At 36.1% G+C, this 24,376-nt stretch overlaps 1 protein-coding gene across 1 annotated transcript in view; it reads left to right on the top strand.

Annotated features, from left to right (window-relative positions):
* MAP3K1 (mitogen-activated protein kinase kinase kinase 1) overlaps nucleotides 1–24,376 on the top strand; it is an 81,625-nt gene that overhangs the window by 31,486 nt on the left and 25,763 nt on the right. Inside the window, 6 exon segments of the mRNA XM_032625663.1 lie at nucleotides 9,378–9,427; nucleotides 9,430–9,527; nucleotides 10,177–10,377; nucleotides 14,113–14,313; nucleotides 14,738–14,854; nucleotides 15,237–15,385. Of these exon segments, the coding sequence (XP_032481554.1) occupies nucleotides 9,378–9,427; nucleotides 9,430–9,527; nucleotides 10,177–10,377; nucleotides 14,113–14,313; nucleotides 14,738–14,854; nucleotides 15,237–15,385 (816 nt within the window).

Genomic DNA, 24,376 nt, shown 5'->3' with positions numbered 1-24,376 from the left:
CGATATACTTCTGTAATGTAGTATAAAAGCTCACTTACATTTATGCATCAGTTGTCTTTTACACATTCCCAACCCTGGGTTTGTCAAGTAGCATGAAAGAGGAATTCTTGAAAGCAAATACACATTTAGCCAAATACTGTAAAAAATTAGCATCCTTTTCCTTGCTTACTGATCTATATTCAACAATTAAAGAAGAGGATGTTCATACGTCCCATTTTTTCCCCAAAGGTTTCTAAAGGTTCTTCGTCAGTTATCAAGGACACAACAAAGGAAGGAATAAACAGTGGAATTTTTAGCACTGAATATTAAAAGAATACAGGCTTACAGAGTAAAAAGTATTTGAAGCTTTCATGGGTTTTTATTGGAAAGGAACAAATGAGAAATGCAACCACATTGGTTTTAAACTCCCCCTGTAAACAATGACTCTTAAAAAATAGTTTACATTAAACCTGTAGATTTTCTTGAGTTCATGAGTGAGAAGAAAAGAATAGTGTGAATCTTATCCCATAGGAAGACGGGTAGAAGAATAGTAGTACTTAGAAATTTTGTTACAGAAGTGATTACTCTGATGAGTAAATAAAGTATTTTTGTAAAATATTTAGTTTAAGTAATAAATGTTCCAGGGACACCTAGCAACTTTTCAGTCCATTTGTTTTATCATTGGTAACAGAACTGCATTCAGTTTTTCTGTCACTAAGATATTCATATATTTTGTGACACGATGAATCTTACAAAATCACAAAACTCATTTCTGTCCAGTTCTATTTTTACAATTTTCACTTGTCTGCATAAATACTGCCATCAAATTTCAGCTCATAATTTGTGACAAGTCAGTGAATTTCATTGAACTTGAATCATAAGACATTATAGAACTGACGTGTTGGTTTCACTTTAGTCTGATTTGTTTTCTTTTATGCCCACACATGAGGGGTGTTCACTTGAAGAGACACCTGCCCTCACCTTCTCTGGTTTTCCTCCTTGACTACTTTTTAAAAAATAATATTTTTTATTTCAAATTGCTAAATCGTCTAGGATATTCATTTCCTTACTAACCTAACTTGATTACTGACTTGATTCATCTTATTTCCTTTAATTTTCTTTAAATTTCTTATCAATTTTAATAGTCATTGCATATACTTGATTGTCTCTACATAACTACTTCCCGCCTGAAATTGCTCTGTGTTTGAGCTGTCTGAATTATCTTTTCCTCCTGATGAGTTTTTTTTTTTTTAATTTATTTATTTTATTTATTTTTTATCTGGGTTGGGTCTTCGTTGCTGCCCACGGGCTTTCTCTAGTTGTGGCGAGCAGGGGCTACTCTTCATTGCGGTGCGCGGGCTTCTCCTTGTGGTGGCTTCTCCTGTTGTGGAGCACGGGCTCTAGGCACGTGGGCTCAGTAGCTGTGGCTTGCAGGCTCTAGAGCGCAGGCTCAGTAGTTGTGGCACACGGGCTTAGTTGCTTCGTGGCATGTGGGATCTTCCCGGACCAGGGCTTGAACCCACGTCCTCTGCATTGGCAGGTGGATTCTTAACTACTGCGCCACCAGGGAAGTCCTCCCAGATGTTTGTTGATTTGAAGTGATAACCAGCTGCTCTGACTCCAAATCATTGGTTGCTTATCAAGTCCGTGGCATCTGTTGCTCTGGTTGCTTTGTTTGTGGCTGCAGGACATGCCAGGGGAAAGGACCTGCCCTCAAAGAACTTGCACTTTCCTTGTCTAGGCTGACCTAGGTCAGCTAGAGAGCAAGTATTTGCAGTATGATTATCCACTAATTTTTTGGTTTAATTTTGGTTAATTTCAAACATACTTATCACGATTCTGTACCATGTTCTACTTTTCAGAATTCTGTAATTTTTAGTGGAGAATAATTATAATCTTAAAACTCAAATGGGGTGATATTTTAATAGAAAGAAATCCTTGATATCAGATAAGTTGACTTTTAGTATGTGCAAGACAATTTAGAATAATTTATAAATATGAATCAATCAGAATAACTAAGGTGGTATTAAGCTGCTTGTAATCATTGTTGATAGTAAGCTATATTGTCATCTTTGTTGTTTGACCTCCATATTATTTAATTTTTGATGTAGTTAACCACAACGTGAGCTTTTTGAGGATGAAATTCTGTGCCTGTATCCTTCAAAGGACTAAATAGGAAGGTTTGCACACAATACTAGAAATAGTTTTTCTCACCCTGATGAAGATTTCTGATATAGAGTCAACATATTATAAAACTGATTATACCATGGCCATACCCATATTAAGAAATCAACAGTCCTTTGTTGTGCTAAAGAGAGGATATTTACTCTGTATTGAGGGAAAAAAAAGTAGTTGCCTGTTTCTTGGTAAAAATAAATAGGAGTTGTGCCATCTTTAGTTCTTAGGGCCAAACATTACCGAGCACACCTGGAATGAAATCTTCTGGGGACTAATTTTCATAATGTGAGCCACTTTTATATATTATTTCTTATGTAAAATTAGACATGTTGTAAATGTTGCATTACATAAAGATGGAAGGGTTGGCCTTACCAATGATTTTATCTAATCCTTCTTGCTCAGAAGAGGGAAAAGGCCAGCAGTTGCCAATGACAATATATCTCTGGAGGAATTATCTTAAGGAAAAACAGAGTTGTTCCACCACTGAGATACAGATTTTTTGGCCTCAGATCTAGGTGTATGAATTTTAAGCACTTGTAAATACTAAGTTTGCTTTTGCCCTGGAAATCATTCATATCTGAGTTAAATCCAGTATTTTTCACAGACTTTATCACCTTGGACACATAACCTCCCTGCTTTTTTTCTTATCTGCCAGTGGGGTAGTTAAGAGTCCCATCCTCATGAGATGACCCACTGTTAGCACAGTGCCCTGTCGATGGTAAGGGATGGTTAGCCTCTGTTGTTAGCCTTTATGCTTCACCACATTCTCGTCATCCTTTCCGAAGTCATTCCTTCTCCTGCCTTTTGCCTGGCAACTTAAATTTTAAGGGTCCCAGAGTGGTCTAGTTTTGTTTTGGGAGATAGTTCCTCCCTTGCTCTCTCTCCATAATCTAAACTGTTCTGGAACTCTTTATGTATGCTAAGGTAAAACCCCATTAATTTCCAGAAGGGTTTCATATAATCATTATACTTTGTTACTCCTATTACAGTGACGTACTCTACTAATGAATAAAATTAATGTGCTTCTTTAATTCTTGTAACGAAAGTCACCATTTAAATAACTTGTTTAAACTTCTTTGAATCCTCATCAAGTAGATATCAACTTAGATATCTGATGCTGACTCGCTGTAAAGACAAAATCAGATTTGACAGTGACCTGCTAGACCAGTGAAGAGCACAGGCTTCAAAGTCAGATTGAGTGGGGTTTGAAGCCTGTTCCTACCACTTAAAACTGTGTGACCCTGGGCTTGTAACCCAGCCTCTCCAGACCTCAGATGGTAAAGACCTGAGAAGTTTGTCGGGAAGATGAAATGAGTTAATACTCGTAAAGCACCTAACACCTTGCCTGACACATAACATTCACGTTTTCTGTTATGACATAAGTCTGGCAGTTACTTCTCCGATCACTAGTTGTTGACTAACATTATATTTTCACGCTAAAGATGAACCATTTAAGAAATACCTTAAAGAAATTATAGTAAACTTGTAGGATTCTGTTTTTCAGTGTTTATCGAATGTCCTCTGTTTGCCAGGGAATGTGCTGAGTTAGTGTTTTCATCCGGCTCTTCGGGGTTGCAGGGAAGAGAGACATGTTAGGGTTTATTTCAGTGCAAAATAAAGGACCCGTGGAGTTTCTGCACATACATGTGGCCTCTGGAGAACATGGTGATTCACCACCTGGGGAGGTATGTGTAAAAGTAGCTCCAGCTGGCTGACATCATGGACAGGGGACCCAGGTACAACTCTTACGTTTATTGCTTATTCCCTTCTCCCTGTCTCTAACTACATCTTCCTTCTGACTAATTTCTCTCTTCTGCCTTATTTCTGTCTCATTGATCCTATTTACTACTTTGCTCTTTTTCTCTATTTTGATGCCATTCTTCCTGCCATAACACTCTCCATGTATCTTGTACTCAAACTCCCATAGAGAGGAGGTCTGGTGAAGATGTATAGCACCATCCAGTGTAGAGGGTGTTTGGATCAGGGCACATTCTTACACCAGCCAGTTGTGGACTTCAGGATGGGTTCAAATATATAAAGCATGGTGCCACGGGTGTCAGACACCATCCTGGGAAGAGGAATTGGCTATGGCTGGATAGGCCCTCTGGCTTCTTGTAGGGTGCCTTTTGTGGCCTGTCCAGGACATTTGGCACTGATGATAGAAGAATGAATAAGATGTGGCAACCTGTCCCAGAAGAGCTCCCAGTGTGGTGAGGGAAGCAGATATTTAAACAAATACTTGAGTTTATGCTGTATGATAATACTAGCATACGGGGAGGAAATGGCTAACTGCTGTAGAATGGCAGTAGGAAATTCTTTACTGAAGGCATATGAGATGACAAAAGGCGTATTCCTTTCAGGATATAAATCATCTGCAAAGACAGAGAGATGTGAAATATCTTGGTGTGCTTAAGAAGAGAGTATTTTAGTGCTGTGAGAAGAGGGCAATGGCTGGCATTTAAGGGGTTCCAGGAAGAGGGTCTAGTATATGATACCAGTGAGGCTAGTCAGAGTGTTAGAAACAGAACTAGGGAAAAATCATCTTCTAGAAAACAGGTGGGGGAGAGCTACAAGAGTGGCAGTCTTATCAACAATGGCTGGTACCACAGTGGGTCAGATAAAGGCAGGACTGAGTGGCTTCACTGAGAAGGGGCCGTTGAAGCATCTCGTTTTATAGCAGGTAAATTCTGTAGGTCTAGGAAGAGTCTAAACTAGAAACCTAACCTCAGGGGAAAAAGGTTTTTTGAAGCTCTAGGTCAATCACAAATTCATTCTGAGGAATGTTTAGAAACCAAAAAAATGCAAGAAACCTCATGTTTTCTAAATAAATAGGAAAGGAGGATAAAGCTTAATCTGTAACAATGTTAAGTTTCTCATAGTTATCTGAATAAAATTTTATTAGGTCTTCAAAGTAGTTTCTCAAAATATATATGTTTGTTTTGTTAAAAAGTCAGAAATATACAAGCTACTATTTTAGTTAAAATAAGAAGTATGGTTCTAGGTAATAGATAGGGCAAGAGTAACTCTCTTATTCATGTTTAACCAAAATGGATTAGAGGCCCTCTAATCTCGCAGTGATTTTACAACTATCTGTTTAGATTAGTTTGTGTTTAAAAAAACAAACAAACAACTTTCCTGTTATAACTATGATATTAACTGGATAAGATGCCTAATCACTGCTATATACATGTAGACATACACACATAGCTGGTAAAAATAAAAACCCTGTTTATGTCTGATCTGTGAAGACTATATGTTAAGGTTATAACAAAACGGTAAGTATGTAAGGAAAACTTGTTTTTCTTTTCAGAGATAAATGAAGCTAAGTAGGTATGATTTTTTTTTTTTCTGGCATGTAGAATAGAATTTACTGTATATTTCATTGAATCTAAGATTCCATTGGTTATAAATTGTACCATTATTTTCTATACCATGAAGAAATTTTTAAAACCCTGTCCATTAAATTATAACAGCATTTGATTCTAAGAGGCATTCAGATTTCAGAGATATTAAAATGTGAGGCACAGGCATGGGAAAGTTGAACGAAGAAAGGAAAGTTTAAAAAAAAAAAAAAAGAAAGGAAAGTTTATACAAGTGTATTGGAGATGGCAATGGAGCCAGGGACCAGGAGCCCCCATGGCAGGCTCGGAAGAGCTGGGGCTCCAGGAGGACACGCTGAGGGTCCTAGCTGCCTTCCTTAGGCGGGGTAAATTTTTTTTTTTTTTAATGTGAAAAACTACACATTTTAGAATTAATGATATATAGTTATTACTTATGAAGACATTAGAAAAAACACTTAGGTTTATATTTGCAGATCAATTTAGGAACAATAAAAATTGTTCTACTGAATAAGATCTAAATTACAAACTGAGTCTTAATTAAATACAGAACTGTAAAAAGATTAACATGAGTAATCATTAAATTTTAAAACTAGGAAGATCCTTACAGCTGCCAAAGATGTTAGTAAATGATCATTCATTTAATATTTGTTTTAATACCTACTGTAAGCCAGACATTGTTAGATGTTGGTTGTATAGCCATGGATGAAACACTCACTGTTCCCTCCCTTTGTGGAGCTTACATTTTGCGGGGGGGTGGTGGTTTATAGGTTTGCAAATTGCAATGAGCACTTTAAAGCAAAATTACAGAGCTGTGAAAGAGTGGAACTCGAGATTCCTAATTTGAGATTGGGAAGGTCTGTAAGGAGTTGAAGAAAAGCAAAAGAGTGGGTAGAAATGAACAAGGTAAAAAGTAGACAAATAAGAAACAGCCTGTGCAAAAAACCCGAGCAGGAAAGATGTTGGAGCCAGGCAGTGAAAGAAACAACAGAAGCGGGTGGGCGGTCCGGGTAACTTCAGTTGAGCTAAGACTGGATGATGCAGGGCCTCACAGGCCATAACATTCTGGATTTTAGTCTAAGCCCAGGGGGAAGCCACCAGAGGGTTTTAATGGGGGAGGTGACCTTGGCTGCTCTGTGAAGCCTGGATTGGAGTAAGATTCAAAGTGAAGAAGCTGTTGCTAGTTCAGACCAACTAAGTTGGCAACTTGGCCTGGGTGTTTTGAACGGAAGATCTGTTTTCTTGAAAATAATTTGTCAGTATTACCCGAAGTCTTAATTTTGTGTACATTGGACCAGCAGTTCCACTTCAGGGCATTTATTCTAAAGAAATAATCTTAGATGTGTGCAGAAGTTGAGCTACTAGTATGTTTATCCTCTATTATTTATAATAAGAAATTGGTTGGAAAGATGATAGTATTTTGAAAACAAGTGGAAAGGAAAGAGGAAAGTCATACTGACTTTAAGGAAGCCACATCATCCAGGAAGATTTGTTTAGATAAGGAGAGTTCTCTGTGTGTTTGAGCGGGTACTAGGGAAAAGACACTGAAAATACAGAATTGAGAAGAGATGCTCATAAAACAAATTTGGGGGAGGAGAGACATCTAGGACCAGGGGAAGATAAGGAGTGCTGGGAGTGCTGCACCATCTGGTGTAAAAATGCACTGCAGTTCTACAATGGGACTTACTAGCCTGGGAACCTAAGCCATGCCTTGCAACATTGTTACAGGGGGGAAAGTGCTTTTCAAACCAGAGTTGTAAGTGAATTTGTAGTATGCAGTCAGCCCATGAATTTGATTGCCTATAAATCTGAGCTTCCCTGGGTAAGTACTGACTGAGCAGGATGAATTTTTGAGAGAGTATTGCTCTGTCTCTACCCTCCCTGCCTTCTTTCCCTCTCCCTTACTTTCTCCCTTACTTTCCCCCTTCCCTTTCCTCCCTCCCTTCCTTAGCCTCTCGTCCCTCCCTATTCCTCTGACCCACCCCTAACATTTACACTTCAGGATATATTTAGGGAAGGAAAAACAGCCAAACACTTAAGTGTTTTATTATTTAAGTAAATAATAAAATCAACTTCCCCCCTCCTTCCCTCCCTTCCTTCTTCCCTCCCTCCTTCCCTCCCTCCCTCCCACATTGCTTCTTTCTTTGTGACAGTTTTTGTACCTGTGTGGTGGAAATATTTTACTATACGGTCTTAGTGCCCCTTTGCAAGTTTCAAATGTTAGTGTTCTTTGCATTACTAAAAATACCTAGGCCAGTCTCTGGCACAGAGGTATTTAACATACTGGTTTTCACTCCCCTCACAGTGTTGATGCTTAAGTAAAACCAGTTAACTGTTATTTCCTTTCTAGTGCATATTTAGTTTTAAGTAGGGTTTTTTTGTCTTGTTCTTTGGGTTGTTTTTTTTTTTTTCTGGTTCTTTGCAAATACTGCTGCTTTATAGTTATGATTAGCTGGAAAATTCCTAGAGGAGTTTAAATTTGACTTTTTTGGTAAGCTTGCAGTTATCATCTCTGGTATTTCCTTGAGTATTTCCTTTTCCTATCAGTGTAAAGAAATAACTATTCTGTAGCTCTACAGAATTTCCAAAATAGTTACTGAAGTTAGCTTAGTATTTTTAAAATTGTTACTTCTCGCAGAATGCAGTTGCTTTAACTCTTTCCTTATGAACCAGTTTTAAAACCCATGGCTGTATATATATTGTGTGTTGCATATATCCATGTATGGATATGAGTGTATTTTGAAGTTAGTGGATATCTTACCTATTAGGCTTTGTAGAAATAGTTCTCAAAAGTTACCAGCCTGCAGGTTATTTTATTATGGTAACTCCACAATATATTATGGAGTAAAGGTTAAAATGTTTGTACCAGGTAATTTTTACTATTTATATGTGGGGTACCCCAAGTACTATATCATGTTCTGAGAAAACAAATTTGATCATTGAGGTGTTGAAAAAATATGTGGGATCACAGAAGATGTGGTTAGGTTTCACCTAGCTTATTAAATATTTAGCTGATTTCAGCAAATGAGCATATCCACCAGATTTTATCTGTATTGACTTAAATTGTTGGAATTCCTGGGATAAATAGTAGTAAAATACTCTTCTAAATATTTGTCTGTTATATACTTGAGTATGTTAGAATGGTGTAATTAGGAACAGTGCAATTTTCATGAATGTATTTGTTAATGCAGTGCTTAATGTCCTAGGATGCTTTTTATTAACTACCTAGAAACAAAGGTCTGCAGTAATATTACTAGTAAGCCTGCACCGTCTATATAGAACCTTTCTGTTTTTTTATATATAAATTTATTTATTTATTATGGCGGTGTTGGGTCTTCATTGCTGTGTGCAGGCTTTCTCTAGTTGTGGTGAGCGGGGGCTACTCTTCGTTGTGGTGCGTGGGCTTCTCATTGTGGTGCTTGTTGCAGAGCACGGGCTGTAGGCGCACGGGCTTCAGTAGTTGTAGCATGCAGGCTCAGTAGTTGTGGCTCGCGGGCTCTAGAGTGCAGGCTCAGTAGTAGTGGCGCACGGGATTAGTTGCTGTGCGGCATATGGGATCTTCCCGGACCAGGGCTCGAACCCGTGTCCCCTGCATTGGCAGATGGATTCTTAACCACTGTGCCACCAGGGAAGCCCAGAACCTTTCTTTTTAAAGGCTAATATTATTGAACTCATGTTATCAGGCAACATTTAACACTATCCATGTATAATTTCAACAATATAATGTGATTCACAATGCTATTTTCATATCTTGCTTAAATCATTTAGGGGTTTTAGCAGTTATCCTTTTTAGTTACATGTCCATTGAAAGTATTGAAATAGAACCGTATTGTTCTTGGAATTTTTTTTTCATATATAAATCTCATTCTCCTTCCATTTTAGTCGTGAGATGGAGAATAAAGAAACTCTCAAGGGGTTGCACAAGATGGACGATCCCCAGAAGAACGAATGATCAGGGAGAAACTGAAGGCAACCTGTATGCCAGCCTGGAAGCACGAATGGCTGGAAAGGAGAAACAGGAGAGGCCCTGTGGTGAGTGACTGTGGGTTACCTGCTAATAAGGAAGAAAGCATAGGAGGAAATGAAAAATTAAGCATAAATAGATCCTCTTGTAAGCTTTTTTTTCCTTCTTCATTTTAAATGCAGTGGTTTTATTTGCCTTGATATTTTCTAGACAATTGACAAAACATAGCTAAAACTATTCTCATTAAGCAACTTAAACTGTTCTAAGAACGAATCCCTTTGGTTGAGTGGGAGAGGTAATGCTTAAAGCAACACTGCCCTCTAATGTTAGTATCTAAAATCCTTTAATTAGAGATTTACATTGTACTTAAAAAAGAAAAGCAATTTTTCCAATTTTATTTTGATGTTTTATCTCTAAGGTAGGATCTAAGGATCTTAATTCCAAATCTTCTAAAATCATGTATGACAACATTTTAAAATGTATTATGTATTATCAACATTTAGTTGATAAAGCCTAAATGACTAAAATCTGTGTGGGTAAAAAATAGTCTTCATTTATGGCTTAAAGTAATAATAAAGAGAAGCTGATATATTGTCTGTTGTGTTTGTATAATACTGCATAATAAAAAACTCACTGAGCTCATGCCTTAGTCTGATGTTCAAATTTACTTATTTTTTTAATTTTTTAACTAATAAACATATTGGCATTTTAATTTAGGTGGTAAAACCAATCCCTATTAAAGGAGATGGATCTGAAATTAATACCTTGGCAGCTGAGTCTCAAGGAGAGGGCCAGGCAAGCGCTGCTTCCTCAGCTCCCAAAGGCCGACGCAGTCCTTCCCCTGGCAGCTCCCCATCAGGCCGCACAGTGAAATCTGAATCTCCAGGAGTAAGGAGAAAAAAAGTTTCCCCGGTGCCTGTAAGTTAATGATTTAGCAAATATGTTAAGTTTCTACAATCTTTAAACTTATTTATAACACAGAAAAGATTGGCTAGCCGTCTATTAGAGCAACAATTCCCAAAGTATGGCCCACAGACCCTTGCTTGGGGGAACCTGCCCTGAGATGCTTCCTGTGGCTCCATTAGGTCAAAACTAATTTTGTAATAAAACTGAGATGTTATTTGCCTCTTTTACTGCATTGACATTTACAGTGGTGGGTAAAACTGCTGGTGAATTTGCCTGAATTAAAGCTCTGACTGTAGAAACTGTATTCTTCACTTGGGTATTTGGCAAACATTTTCCTTAAGAAGAATTAAGTAAGACTCACTTCAAGGAAAACAACTGATATGTTTCTTCACTAGTGGTAAAATTTGAAATTTCAAGCAAAAATTAAGAGTTTTGGAAAACTCATATCCACCACTGTAAGCTTGAAAGCTTCCCAATACTAAGACTTTTCTATAGGCCAGTGATATTATCAAATGTGATTTTTTTTGTATATTGCATAATGAAATGTATGAACTTTTAGAAGATCTGCATAACTTAGTGAACCAGAATTTTCCATATGACCAGTGAATGATGAAACAAAATCATTCTTTAGTAAATGATCCATCCAAGTATATAAAATAAACCATCTAGATTTAATGTAACAGTAGGAAAAATTTATGTGGTTTCAGATTCCACATTACAGCCTCCTTTAAGGAAACCACTCCTTTGATGTAGTATCAAAGAAGAATATTCATCATTATTTGAAAAGGATTTTCCAAATACATATCTGTGTGAGGCCAGATTTTCTTCATGTACTTTAACCAAAACACCGTTATCACAGCAGATTGAATGCAGAAGCATAGATGAGAATGTAGGTGTCTTCTGTATAGAGCCAGACATCAAAGAGACTTATAAAAAGATAGGTGCTAACCCCTCTGAGAGAGACAGACGGACTTCCACTGGCAGAAAGCAAGTTAAACATTCTAACCTTGAAGAACAAATGAGTGAATGGCAAAATGACTGAGATATAGTGACCACAATGGGAGATTTGGTTTTCCTCACATCCGAGGTTGTTAAAGCATATAAATACTTCAAAAAGTAAATTTTAAGTAAAAATTGTTACAGTAAATATAATAAATAGTATTTATTGGCTTTATGTGGACACACCTTTAAATTAGCTGCTCAAAACAGGATCTTATTAGCTCAAGAATCTGCAAATTGGGCAGGGCTCAGCAGGAATGGCTTATGTCTGCTCCCCATGGCATCTGCAGAAGCTGGAATATGCAAGACTGCTTCTTCACTCACATATCTGGTGCTTCACCTCGAACAGTTGGGGGCTGTTGGCACCTCTTTCTTACAGTATGGAAATTGGGTTGCAACAAGTGTTTCAAGCTAGGAGAGCACAAGGAACAGATTCTCTCTCACAGCCCTCAGAAGGAACCAACTCTGCCAGCACCTTGATCTTGGACTTCAAGCCTCTGGAACTATGAGACAATAAATTTCTAAGTCCAAAAAAAAAATTTGTGATTCAAGAGGGCAAATCTCAGCGTGGAAGCTCTTATCAAGGCACCACTTGCATCATGTTTACTAATGCCTTATTACCCAAAGCCGGTTACATGCCCAAATCCAGAATCCACGTGGTAGAGGACTACAGAAGGGTGTAAATACTGGGAGGTGTCGTTTATGGGGGCCATTCAAAGTAAAAGTCTACCACAAGTAAATACAGAATTGGGTCTCCCCTCCCCCTACACCTGTTTTGGGATATGTGCTAGACAAAGTTACTTCCTTATTCTTTATAACAGCTACCTAACATTTCATTATCTGGATAAATCATGGCTTATTTGGTAAACTACATCCTAATGGACATTTATATTCCTTCTTAACTTCCATTACTAAAAACAATGGTGCAAAAATATTTTTTATGCATACATCATTTTGCACATCTTTGAGCATATCCATAGTCTGAATACTTAGCAAGTCCAATAGCAGATGCATGTGTACTTGTTTTTGGTTTTGTTTTACTTTTTAGTAATTGCCTATTAAAAAATAATGGTTTTATTAAGATATAATTCATATAATGTACAATTCACCTGTTTAAATTGTACTGTTCATTGAGTTTTGGTATATTCACATAGTTGTAGCCATCACTACAATAAATTTTAAAACACTTTCACCACCCCAACAAGAAACCCCAGGCTAATTAGCAGTCTCTCCCCAGCCCTAGGCAACCACTAATCTACTTTCTGACTATATATAATTTGCCTATTCTGGACATTTTATATAAATGGAATCATATAATATGTATGGTCTTTTGTGACTGGTTTTTTGCACTTCGCATCATGTTTTCAAGGTTCATCCATGGTATAACTCCATTCATTTTTAATTGTAGAATAATATTCTATTGTATGGATATACATATTTTGTTTATTCACTGCTCAGTTGATGGGCATTTTGTTTCCACTTCTGGCTATTATGAATAATGATACTGTGAACATTTCTGTACACAGTTTTGTGTGGACATATCTTTTCATTTTTCTTGGGTATGTACCTAGGAGTGGGATTGCTAGATCATATGTTTCACAAAGCAGCTACACCATTTTACATTCCCGCCAGCACTGTATGAGGCTTCCAGTTGCTTCGTTTTCTCGTCAGCTTTTATTACCTTTTAACTATTTAGGTAGGCATCAGAAAGAACTAGAATTTCCACTGGGCACTGATGGAAAGACCAAGTTCTAGGGGAATCAGTGAAGTGGAGTGAGAGTGACATATATCACCCTCACCACAGGAGAGTTTTTATCAGCCTCCAGTGAGATGTCTTAATCTGGGAAGAGTCACTTGCCACTAGTTCTCTACAGAGTGTACCATGGGGGGAATTCCATGGAGCTGTTTGTAAATTACCAGTCACAAAAGAGCATTTAGTAATCCCTTAAGTGGAAACCAGGAAATTGGATGCTTAATTTTTATCACTAGAAACAAATCATTTTACCTGCTTATAAGGCGAATTTTCTGTGCTTTTTATTTTGATTTACATAATACTTTTCAAAGAAGTCAAATACTTACATAGTAATTCGTAAAATTACCACATGGTTGTCTCTCTAGGCCAAAGATTTATTATTAGTTACAGGGATGACAGATTTTAGAAGTTTACTCATAATGAGTATATCAGACAAATACATTTGCAAAATACATTTTGTCCCATCATATTATACATTAGGCATTTTTTCAGAATATGAAAATGGTGTCGGCTATGACCTTTTTTAGGTAACATTTTTCTAATGGAGAAGTGAGCAATTTACCTAATTTTTATTTTTTTTAAAGCATTTCTTAATTTTTTTAAAAATTTATTTATTGTATTTTATTTTTGGCTGCATTGGGTCTTTGTTGGTGTGTGTGGGTTTTCTCTAGTTGCAGCCAGCAGGGGTTACTCTTCTTTGCGGTGCGCAGGCCTCTCATTGCGGTGGCTTCTCTTGTTGCGGAGCACAGGCTCTAGGCGCGTTGGCTTCAGTAGTTGTGGCACGTGGGCTCAGTAGTTGTGGCACGTGGGCTGAGTAGTTGTGGCTCGCGAGCTCTAGAGCTCAGGCTCAGTAGTTGTGGTGCACGGGCTTAGTTGCTCTGCGGCATGTGGGATCTTCCCGGACCAGGGCTCGAACCCGTGTCCCCTGCATTGGCAGGTGGATTCTTAACCACTGTGCCACCAGGGGAGTCCCCTAATTTTTAAATGTTGTGAAGTTTCAGAGCGGGAGAATCACACCACCTCGAAGAGCCCCTTCACCGGATGGCTTCTCACCATACAGCCCTGAGGAAACAAACCGCCGTGTAAACAAAGTGATGCGGGCCAGGCTGTACTTACTGCAGCAGATAGGGCCCAACTCCTTCCTGATTGGAGGAGACAGCCCAGACAATAAATACCGGGTGTTTATTGGGCCTCAGGTAGGAATTGTCACCATTTTACTTTTTATTAGGATGTGGTACTAACTCTATGCACTGTAACATTCTTAAATTTAGATCAGTTGTGTGATTCTCTTTAGTGAACTAAAGAGAATTCAAATTATATTGTGGGAACTAATAAACACTTTTACTTCATGTGTTTATGAAGGGTTTTACTATGATTTAATATACTTCAGAATACAAATTTGGTCTTTTTAAGAAACCAAAAATAAGAGATTAATTCATGGAGATAGCTGTAGGCTTTTCTTGCGTATCCTTATATATCTTATTATATAAGGATAATGAAGAAAATTATAGAAAGTTTACTATAATAAACTTGGAAATATTTAAAAGTGATCAACTTAGGAGTTCTAATAGAACACAGATTTATTAAACTATAGGTTTGTGTTTTTTTTAAACTCTTTAGAACTGCAGCTGTGGGCGTGGAACATTTTGTATTCATCTACTATTTGTTATGCTCCGAGTGTTTCAGCTAGAACCTTCAGACCCAATGTTATGGAGGAAAACTTTAAAGAATTTTGAGGTAATTTTTTAATAACTCCTTTATAGTAAAATTGTCAACAGATTTTTATGATATTCCTGACATTTTTCCATGAGCTTTAAATTTAAATAGACAGTGGTCATTTTAAAGGTGTGAAGGTATGTAAGGATTACTTGATGTTTGTAAATAGTTCTCTTATAGTCTGTTGACTAATTAGTTTTTTCTTCTAGACTAAAAAAAAGTGAACACTGACCTGCTGTAAAAATACTATCCTTAGTAAGCTATATGTATTCTTATTTTTGAAGCCCTTAAATTGGCTTTGTGAAAAACTTAGAAAATAAAAGGCAAATAATTCAATCTCTAGAACTCTTCATATGTATATTATGGCACAAATGTCATTGTTACTGTCTTTTTTCAATGTTAGGTTGAGAGTTTGTTCCAGAAATATCACAGTAGGCGTAGCTCAAGGATCAAAGCTCCATCTCGTAACACCATCCAGAAGTTTGTTTCACGCATGTCAAATTCTCATACATTGTCATCATCTAGCACTTCTACATCTAGTTCAGAAAACAGGTTAGTACTTTTTAAGGAATTAAAAGCATTAATCCAGTGTTACTTTTTAATTTTAGGGGTAATTTTTATATATATACTTGTTAAGTTGCTCTAAAATGATATAATTATTGAATCTTGGCTTTCAAGGTAAAATCAAGGGTAAAAAACAGTAAAGGTCATCTAAGTATATATATTTGGATATTTTGTCCTGAAAACTACAGTGTTGAAAACGGCACCTTAAATATCAGAATATAATAAATGTCCATTTCACAAGAAAAATCAAGTGGCAGGTATAAAATAAGTAGCTACTGTTTATCAATCATTACTTTGTGCCAAGCACCTTATATGTTGGTCTCATTAGGTAGGTTTTATCACTTTTGCAGATAATGAACCTGAGGCATTATATAAAGAATATGTCTATAATTTTTTGATATAAATAAATTGTGTACAAGGCAAAGTGGTTATCCAGAATCACTTTCAAATATAGGATGTTTAAATTTCATGACATCACTCCTTCTCTCATAGATACTCTCAGGGAATCCTCATTACAGCCTATTTTACATGTGAGAACATAAGCAGGCTCTTCTGAACAAAGAGACTAATAAGCTGTAATTAAGAGATACAGTAGCTGTTAATCATAGTTGTTAATTAAAATCTGCAGTGCTTCTCAAACTTTCCCATTGCTTAGTTGCTGATAAGAATAAACTCATGAAGGATCTGAGATGTATAGCCCAATATGACAGGTGTGAAAAAATTAAGAGTATTATCATAAAAAGTCATGTCAGTTTTCTTTCTTTTCCAAGATTTCTTTATTGCTTTAATGAAAAAATGAGGTTCTTAAAAATTACTCCAGAAAGGAGTGCTGCTTCTCATAGGAGGGCACCCCCTGTGTGTTCCCAGGAACCTCAGTCTGAGAAGCACTGGTGTAAGTGCTTTTAAGTCTCATTCTCATCCCATCAATCTTTTAAGTATTGTAACTACTTCAAAATTCATGAGGAATAGAAAGTGATGATATCAGGACAAGGGCATGATGAAGTCAAGAATTGAGAGAGAAGTTTTTTCATCTATGGAAAAAGTAAATGTTTGAATTTTATTATTTTATATTAAATGAATTGATTTTAGAATGATAGTTTTATGAGTTTTTTTGGACATTAGAGATTTTCCAGTTTACATGATAAATAAAGCCAGAAGAGGTCATTTGAACAAAGGCAGAACTGGAACCTGAGTATCCTGATTTCTAGTTCAGGGCTCTTTCTCTTACCTGTTATCTCTTCTAAATAAATGAAAAAATTAGCTTTACTTCTCAAGCTTCCTTACCCAAACTTCTAGAGCCTTTCTCCTTTTGATTGATATTTCTGTAGCTTTTTATTTTGGGAAAAAAAAAAAAACTGCTTAAAACCAGGTGGCCAAAGTTAAAATAGAAAGTCTCTTTCTCTAAGATGAAAAAAAGTACCCTTTCAATATGGGCTGGCCATAATTGGGGGGTTTTATTGATTCATTTGAATTTTTTGTATCCAAGGGGGGAAACCAAAGAAGTTATAATCTTCCTAAGATTATACTGTGTAGGTAAGTAGGTTAATGTTTCATGTAATCACAAATTTTTATGTCTAAAATAAATATTTTAAGACTAAAATTAATAAAAAAAATTATCTGGAGATCTTATTGCAGTATATTAATTTTAAATGGTATATAAGTGAAACAATGAAAAACAGAATTGGGACAGATTGAATATGCATATAAAAAATAATTAACAAAACCTTACCAACAAAATAAAAGCTGCAAACAGAAACCTAGGGTCCAGGACATAAATGGGCAAAGGACATGAAGAGAATTTCCACAAAAGAACAATTTCAGGGTGCTGACAAACATGAAAACTGTTCAGGCAACCTAATAACTTAGGAAATGCTCATTTAAAAAAATATATATATATCAGATTTATTTACAGAATTAGTAGATCCTTTGTAATGCGACAGTTCAGTTCTTATAAGATGCTTTACTGTACGTAGTGGTATAGCCTTTCTGGAAAAAAATAAATGTGACTTTTTAAAATGTTTATAGTCATTGATCCAGTAAATGTATTTTTTTTTAAGAAAAAAATTTTAATTTGAGAAATGTACAAGACTTACATATATGGCTGTTTCTCACAGTACTATGGTGAAAAATTGGGAACAACTTAAATATCCAGCAAATGAATGGTTAAAATATACCCATATTATGAATATTTCATGCAGCCATTAGGCTTATGCTTTTGAAGAACACTGAGTGGCATGAAATAAAATCCAGATTATAATACTGTCATGCACGAACCCATTTTTTATATATAAAAGGTATTATAGGTACATAAATATTGAAATGAATAAAAAAATTAATGGTTATTAAAGGGTGGTATTATGACAGGTGACATTTTTATACTTTAAATACTTTGGGCTTTGAGGGTCATTGGGTCTCTGTCACAACTATTCAGCTCTGCCCTTGTAGCTGAAGTAGCTGTAGACAATATGTGAATGAATTGGTGTGGCTGTGTTGCAATAAATCTTTACTTACAGAAGCTTGACTAATTTGATCCCCCTTTAGTTCGCTAATCCCTGCTCTCTACTCAAGTGATTTTACTTCTGAAGAAACTGCTAGAAAGAAAATCTGAAATGTCAAAAAAAGAGGGCACAAAGAGGTTTCTAACGGTTTCTTAAAATGTGGAAACAACTCAAATGTCCAGCAATAAGTGGGTGCTTAAGAAGTTAGGATCTGTCTAATCAATGAAAAATTATGCCACCACTTGAAGAGTTTAATAAGTAGAATTTTTACGATAAATCTCTTAAGAACATGAAATTGTACATGTATATAGATAAATGATCTGAATAATGTTTACAAAATATGTACTTGGAAAAAGGGCAGAAAATACCCCAGAATGGAATATTTTTAAGTCAGAAAAGCATTTAAGAAATAAGTTGCACTTACAATTTGACTAAATTGTGGAACTTTATTTCTCCTGTATTTAAGTCTTTTGAATAAGCTAATTTTGGTGTAATTATTTGAAAAATTATTTGATCTTGGGTCATCTTTGCCATTAGTATTTTTATTTTAGATTGTTGTGTAAATCATTTCTGCAGTGTTTCGTTAATTTTTGTCATTAATACATGCATATTTTAATAGCTTTTCCCGCCTCCTCATAGCTCCATAATTATGAAAAGAGATAGAGAGACAGGATAGATAAATGGGAGGGAGAGAGACTAGTAAGTGTGCTTCAGCTCAGGAATCACACATCATGACATTGATGACATATTTCTTCAGCTTTCAGGGAAGTTTTCTGGGGAACTGTTATTTCCTGTCAGTCACTCAGACCTGTTTTTCAGGAATTATAGCTTAAGGTAGTAGAAGTGTAATATTGAGCCCACGGGACAGCCTGAGCTTAGTAGAAGCACGAATTTGTAGGGATAAGTAGGTTATGGGATATTCTCCTCAAGTTAAAGCCAAATGATAGATTTGCCACGAACTGTTCTGTGATCTTGGGCAGCTTACTTATAATACCCCAGAATCTTGTCTTTATGTTGTAATGGAAATATTGTTATTTTATTTATTTTCTTTTTCTAACATCTTTATTGGGGTATAATTGCTTTACAGTGGTGTGTTAGTTTCTGCTTTATAACAAAGTGAATCAGTTATACATATACATATGTTCCCATATCTCTTCCCTCTTGTGTCTCCCTCCCTCCCACCCTCCCTATCTCACCCCTCCAGGCGGTCACAAAGCACCGAGCTGATCTCCCTGTGCTATGCAGCTGCTTCCCAGTAGCTATCTACCTTACGTTTGGTAGTGTATATATGTCCATGCCTCTCTCTCGCTTTGTCACAGCTCACCCTTCCCCCTCCCCATATCCTCAAGTCTGTTCTCTAGTAGGTCTGTGTCTTTATTCCTGTCTTACCCCTACGTTCTTCATGACATTTTTTTTTCTTAAATTCCATATATATGTGTCAGCATACGGTATTTGTCTTTCTCTTTCTGCCTTACTTCACTCTGTATGACAGACTCTAGGTCTATCCACCTCATTACAAACAGCTCAATTTCGTTCATTTTTATGGCTGAGTAATATTCCATTGTGTATATGTACCACATCTTCTTTATCCATTCATCTGATGATGGGCACTTAGGTTGTTTCCATCTCTGGGCTATTGTAAATAGAGCTGCAATGAACATTTTGGTACATGACTCTTTTTGAATTATGGTTTTCTCAGGGTATATGCCCAGTAGTGGGATTGCTGGGTCGTATGGTAGTTCTATTTGTAGTTTTTTAAGGAACCTCCATACTGTTCTCCATAGTGGTTGTACCAATTCACATTCCCACCAGCAGTGCAAGAGTGTTCCCTTTTCTCCACACCCTCTCCAGCATTTATTGTTTGTAGATTTTTTGATGATGGCCATTCTGACTGGTGTGAGATGATATCTCACTGTAGTTTTGATTTGCATTTCTCTAATGATTAATGATGTTGAGCATTCTCTCATGTGTTTGTTCGCAGTCTGTATATCTTCTTTGGAGAAATGTCTCTTTAGATCTTCTGCCCATTTTTGGACTGGGTTGTTTGTTTTTTTGTTATTGAGCTGCATGACCTGCTTGTAAATTTTGGAAATTAATCCTTTGTCAGTTGCTTCATTTGCAAATATTTTCTCCCATTCCAAGGGTTGTCTTTTGGTCTTGTTTATGGTTTCCTTTGCTGTGCAAAAGCTTTGAAGTTTCATTAGGTCCCATTTGTTTATTTTTGTTTTTATTTCCATTTCTCTAGGAGGTGGGTCAAAAAGGATCTTGCTGTGATTTATGTGATAGAGTGTTCTGCCTATGTTTTCCTCTAAGAGTTTGATGGTGTCTGGCCTTACGTTCAGGTCTTTAATCCATTTTGAGCTTATTTTTGTGTATGGTGTTAGGGAGCGATCTAATCTCATACTTTTACATGTACCTGTCCAGTTTTCCCAGCAACACTTATTGAAGGGCTGTCCTTTCTCCACTGTACATTCCTGCTTCCTTTACCAAAGATAAGGTGACCATATGTGCGTGGGTTTATCTCTGGGCTTTCTATCCTGTTACATTGATCTTTCTGTTTTGGTGCCAGTACCATACTGTCTTGATTACTGTAGCTTTGTAGTATAGTCTGAAGTCAGGGAGCCTGAGTCCTCCAGCTCCGTTTTTCGTTCTCAAGATTGCTTTGGCTATTTGGGGTCTTTTGTGTTTCCATACAAATTGCGAAATTTTTTGTTCTAGTTCTGTGAAAAATGCCATTGGTAGTTTGATAGGGATTGCATTGAGTCTGTAGATTGCTTTGGGTAGTGGAGTCATTTTCACAATGTTGATTCTTCCAATCCAAGAACATGGTATATCTCTCCATGTATCATCTTTAATTTCTTTCATCAGTGTCTTATAATTTTCTGCATACAGGTCTTTTGTCTCCTTAGGTAGGTTTATTCCTAGATATTTTATTCTTTTTGTTTCAATGGTAAATGGGAGGGTTTTCTTGATTTCACTTTCAGATTTTTCATCATTAGTGTATAGGAATGCCAGAGATTTCTGTGCATTAATTTTGTATCCTGCAACTTTACCAAATTCATTGATTAGCTCTAGTGGTTTTCTGGTGGCCTCTTTAGGATTCTCTATGTATAGTATGATGTCATCTGCAAACAGTGACAGCTTTACTTCTTCTTTTCCGATTTGGATTCCTTTTATTTCCTTTTCTTCTCTGATTGCTGTGGCTAATACTTCCAAAACTATGTTGAATAAGAGTGGTGAGAGTGGGCAACCTTGTCTTGTTTCTGATCTCAGTGGAAATGCTTTCAGTGTTTCACCATTGAGGATGATGTTGGCTGTGGGTTTGTCATATATGGCCTTTATTATGTTGAGGAAAGTTCCCGCTATGCCTACTTTCAGCAGGGTTTTTATCATAAATGGGTGTTGAATTTTGTCAAAAGCTTTCTCTGCATCTATTGAGATGATCATATGGTCTTTTGTCTCCTTCAATTTGTTAATATGTTTTATCACATTGATTGATTTGTGTGTATTGAAGAATCCTTTCATTCCTGGAATAAACCCCACTTGATCATGGTGTACGATCCTTTTAATGTGCTGTTGGATTCTGTTTGCTAGTATTTTGTTGAGGATTCTTGCATCTATGTTCATCAGTGATATTGGCCTGTAGTTTTCTTTCTCTGTGACATCCTTGTTTGGTTTTGGTATCAAGGTGATGGTGGCCTCGTAGAATGAGTTTGGGAGTGTTCCTCCCTCTGCTGTATTTTGGAAGAGTTTGAGAAGGATAGGTGTTAACTCTTCTCTAAATGTTTGATAGAATTCTCCTGTGAAGCCATCTGGTCCTGGGCTTTTGTTTGTTGGAAAATTTCAATTTCAGTGCTTGTGATTGGTCTGTTCATATTTTCTATTTCTTCCTGATTCAGTCTGGGCAGTTTGTGCATTTCTAAGAATTTGTCCATTTCTTCCAGGTTGCCCATTATATTGGCATAGAGTTGCTTGTAGTAATCTCTCATGATCTTTTGTATTTCTGCAGTGTCAGTTGTTACTTCTTTTTCATTTCTAATTCTATTGATTTGAGTCTTCTCCCTTTTTTTCTTGATGAGTCTCGCTAATGGTTTATCTATTTTGTTTATCTTCTCAAAGAACCAGTTTTTAGTTTTATTGGTCTTTGCTATCGTTTCCTTCGTTTCTTTTTCATTTATTTCTGATCTGATTTTTATGATTTCTTTCCTTCTGCTAACTTTGGGTTTTTTTTGTTCTTCTTTCTCTAATTGCTTTAGGTGCAAGGTTAGGTTGTTTATTCGAGATGTTTCCTGTCTCTTAAGCTTGTATTGCTATAAACTTCCCTCTTAGAACTGCTTTTGCTGCATCCCATAGGTTTTGGGTCGTCGTGTCTCCATTGTCATTTGTTTCTAGGTATTTTTTTATTTCCTCTTTGATTTCTTCAGTGATCACTTCGATATTAAGTAGTGTATTGTTTTGCCTCCAGGTGTTTGTATTTTTTACAGATCTTTTCCTGTAATTGATATCTAGTCTCATGGCGATACTTGATACAATTTCAATTTTCTTAAATTTACCAAGGCTTTGTGACCCAAGATATGATCTATCCTGGAGAATGTTCCATGAGCACTTGAGAAAAATGTGTATTCTGTTGTTTTTGGATGGAGCATCCTATAAATATCAATTAAGTCCATCTTGTTTAATGTATCATTTAAAGCTTGTGTTTCCTTATTTATTTTCATTTTGGATGATCTGTCCATGGGTGAAAGTGGGGTGTTAAAGTCCCCTACTATGAATGTGTTACTGTCGATTTCCCCTTTTATGGCTGTTAGTATGTATTGAGGTGCTCCTATGTTGGGTGCATAAATATTTACAACTGTTATATCTTCTTCTTGGATCGATCCCTTGATCATTATGTAGTGTCCTTCTTTGTCTCTTCTAATAGTCTTTATTTTAAAGTCTATTTTGTCTGATATGAGAATTGCTACTCCAGCTTTCTTTTCGTTTCCATTTGCATGGAATATCTTTTTCCATCCCCTTACTTTCAGTCTGTATGTGTCTCTCGGTCTGAAGTGGGTCTGTTGTAGACAGCATATATATGGAAATATTGTTATTGATTTTAAAAGCTGTTCATCACATCATGAAGGTTCAAACAAAAATCTGTAAAATAGAAACAAACCTCCTCCCACTCCAGTCTGGGCTGCACACAAAATGACTACTGTTAACAGTTTTTAATACATCTTTTAAAATTGTATAAAGCAAGGAATATAAAACTCTTCTCTGCATTCTGGGTATGCAGACACACACACACCCCAATACTTCTCTCATCTTTCCTATTGTTAAGCAATATAGTCATGACATATACTTTGATCTGCAACTTTTTAAATTAAAAAAAAATTTTACTTTATATATCAAGAACATTTTCCTCAATACAAAAAAATACACTACTTCAGCTATATAAGATTGTATGGATGTGACACAATATATTTTGCCATTGCCATAATTAATGGACATTTAGTACACCTAATTTTTTGTTGGCCTATTAAATGCAGTAAATTTTATATTTTTTGTTTACTTAAAATATTTCTGAAGGATAGAATTCTAGAAAATAGGTTTTTTTAGGTCATGGATATATACATTTAGTACTTTAAGAAATACTAGCAAATTCCTTTCTAAAAATTTCAGGGTTTTTTTTACTCCCACCGTTAGTGTATATGAGAGCCTGTTTTCCTATGCAGTTATCAACCTACTTAATTTTTGTCAATCAGATTATCCCATTCCCCCCACAAAGACAAATAAAATAAGATAGAGCTTTATTAATTTAACATGTATTTTGTACTTCTCTTTTCACATTTATTGGCTATTGGTCTTTTTTATTTCAACTGCCTTTTTATCTTCTTTGCTTGTTTCACTGTTGAGTTAATATTTTTCTTACTGATTTTATATTCACTTTGTATATAATAGGAATAGTCAAATATATACAGTATAATTTAGATACACATAATAAAGTTAAAATTTTGCCATAAATGGAACCATTCTATACGTTTGAATTCTGTCAGGTTATCTGCTTTTTTTCACCATATGATATATTATGGATATTTTTCTTTGTCATCATTTATGGATCTCTGATCATTTTCAAAGGCTTCATAGTGTCTGGGTGTACCATTTTTTTAACCTTCTTTTGATGTTCCTTTGGTTGATTTTTTTCCTTATGCTAAATAGTTCTGCAGTGAACATTCTCACACATATATCTTTATTATGTCTCTTTATTTCCTAGAAGTCTAGTTGAAAGGTTGTGTGCATTAAAAATGTGACATACTTGTTTCTAGGAAAGTTGGACTATACATGCACCAAAATTGTCTGAGATGGGTCTTCATACTTAAGGACGTGGAATAGATGAGTTCTACAGTCCTTCTAATACTTGAAATCTTGAAACTGTTGGCATGTAGTATGTTTGTACATAGTCAAATCTTATAGCAGTTTGTTTATTCAAAAGGTACAATAA

Source organism: Phocoena sinus, chromosome 3 (assembly GCF_008692025.1).
Source record: "Phocoena sinus isolate mPhoSin1 chromosome 3, mPhoSin1.pri, whole genome shotgun sequence".
Classification (NCBI taxonomy): domain Eukaryota; kingdom Metazoa; phylum Chordata; class Mammalia; order Artiodactyla; family Phocoenidae; genus Phocoena; species Phocoena sinus.
This window is presented reverse-complemented; position numbering and strand designations above follow the sequence as displayed.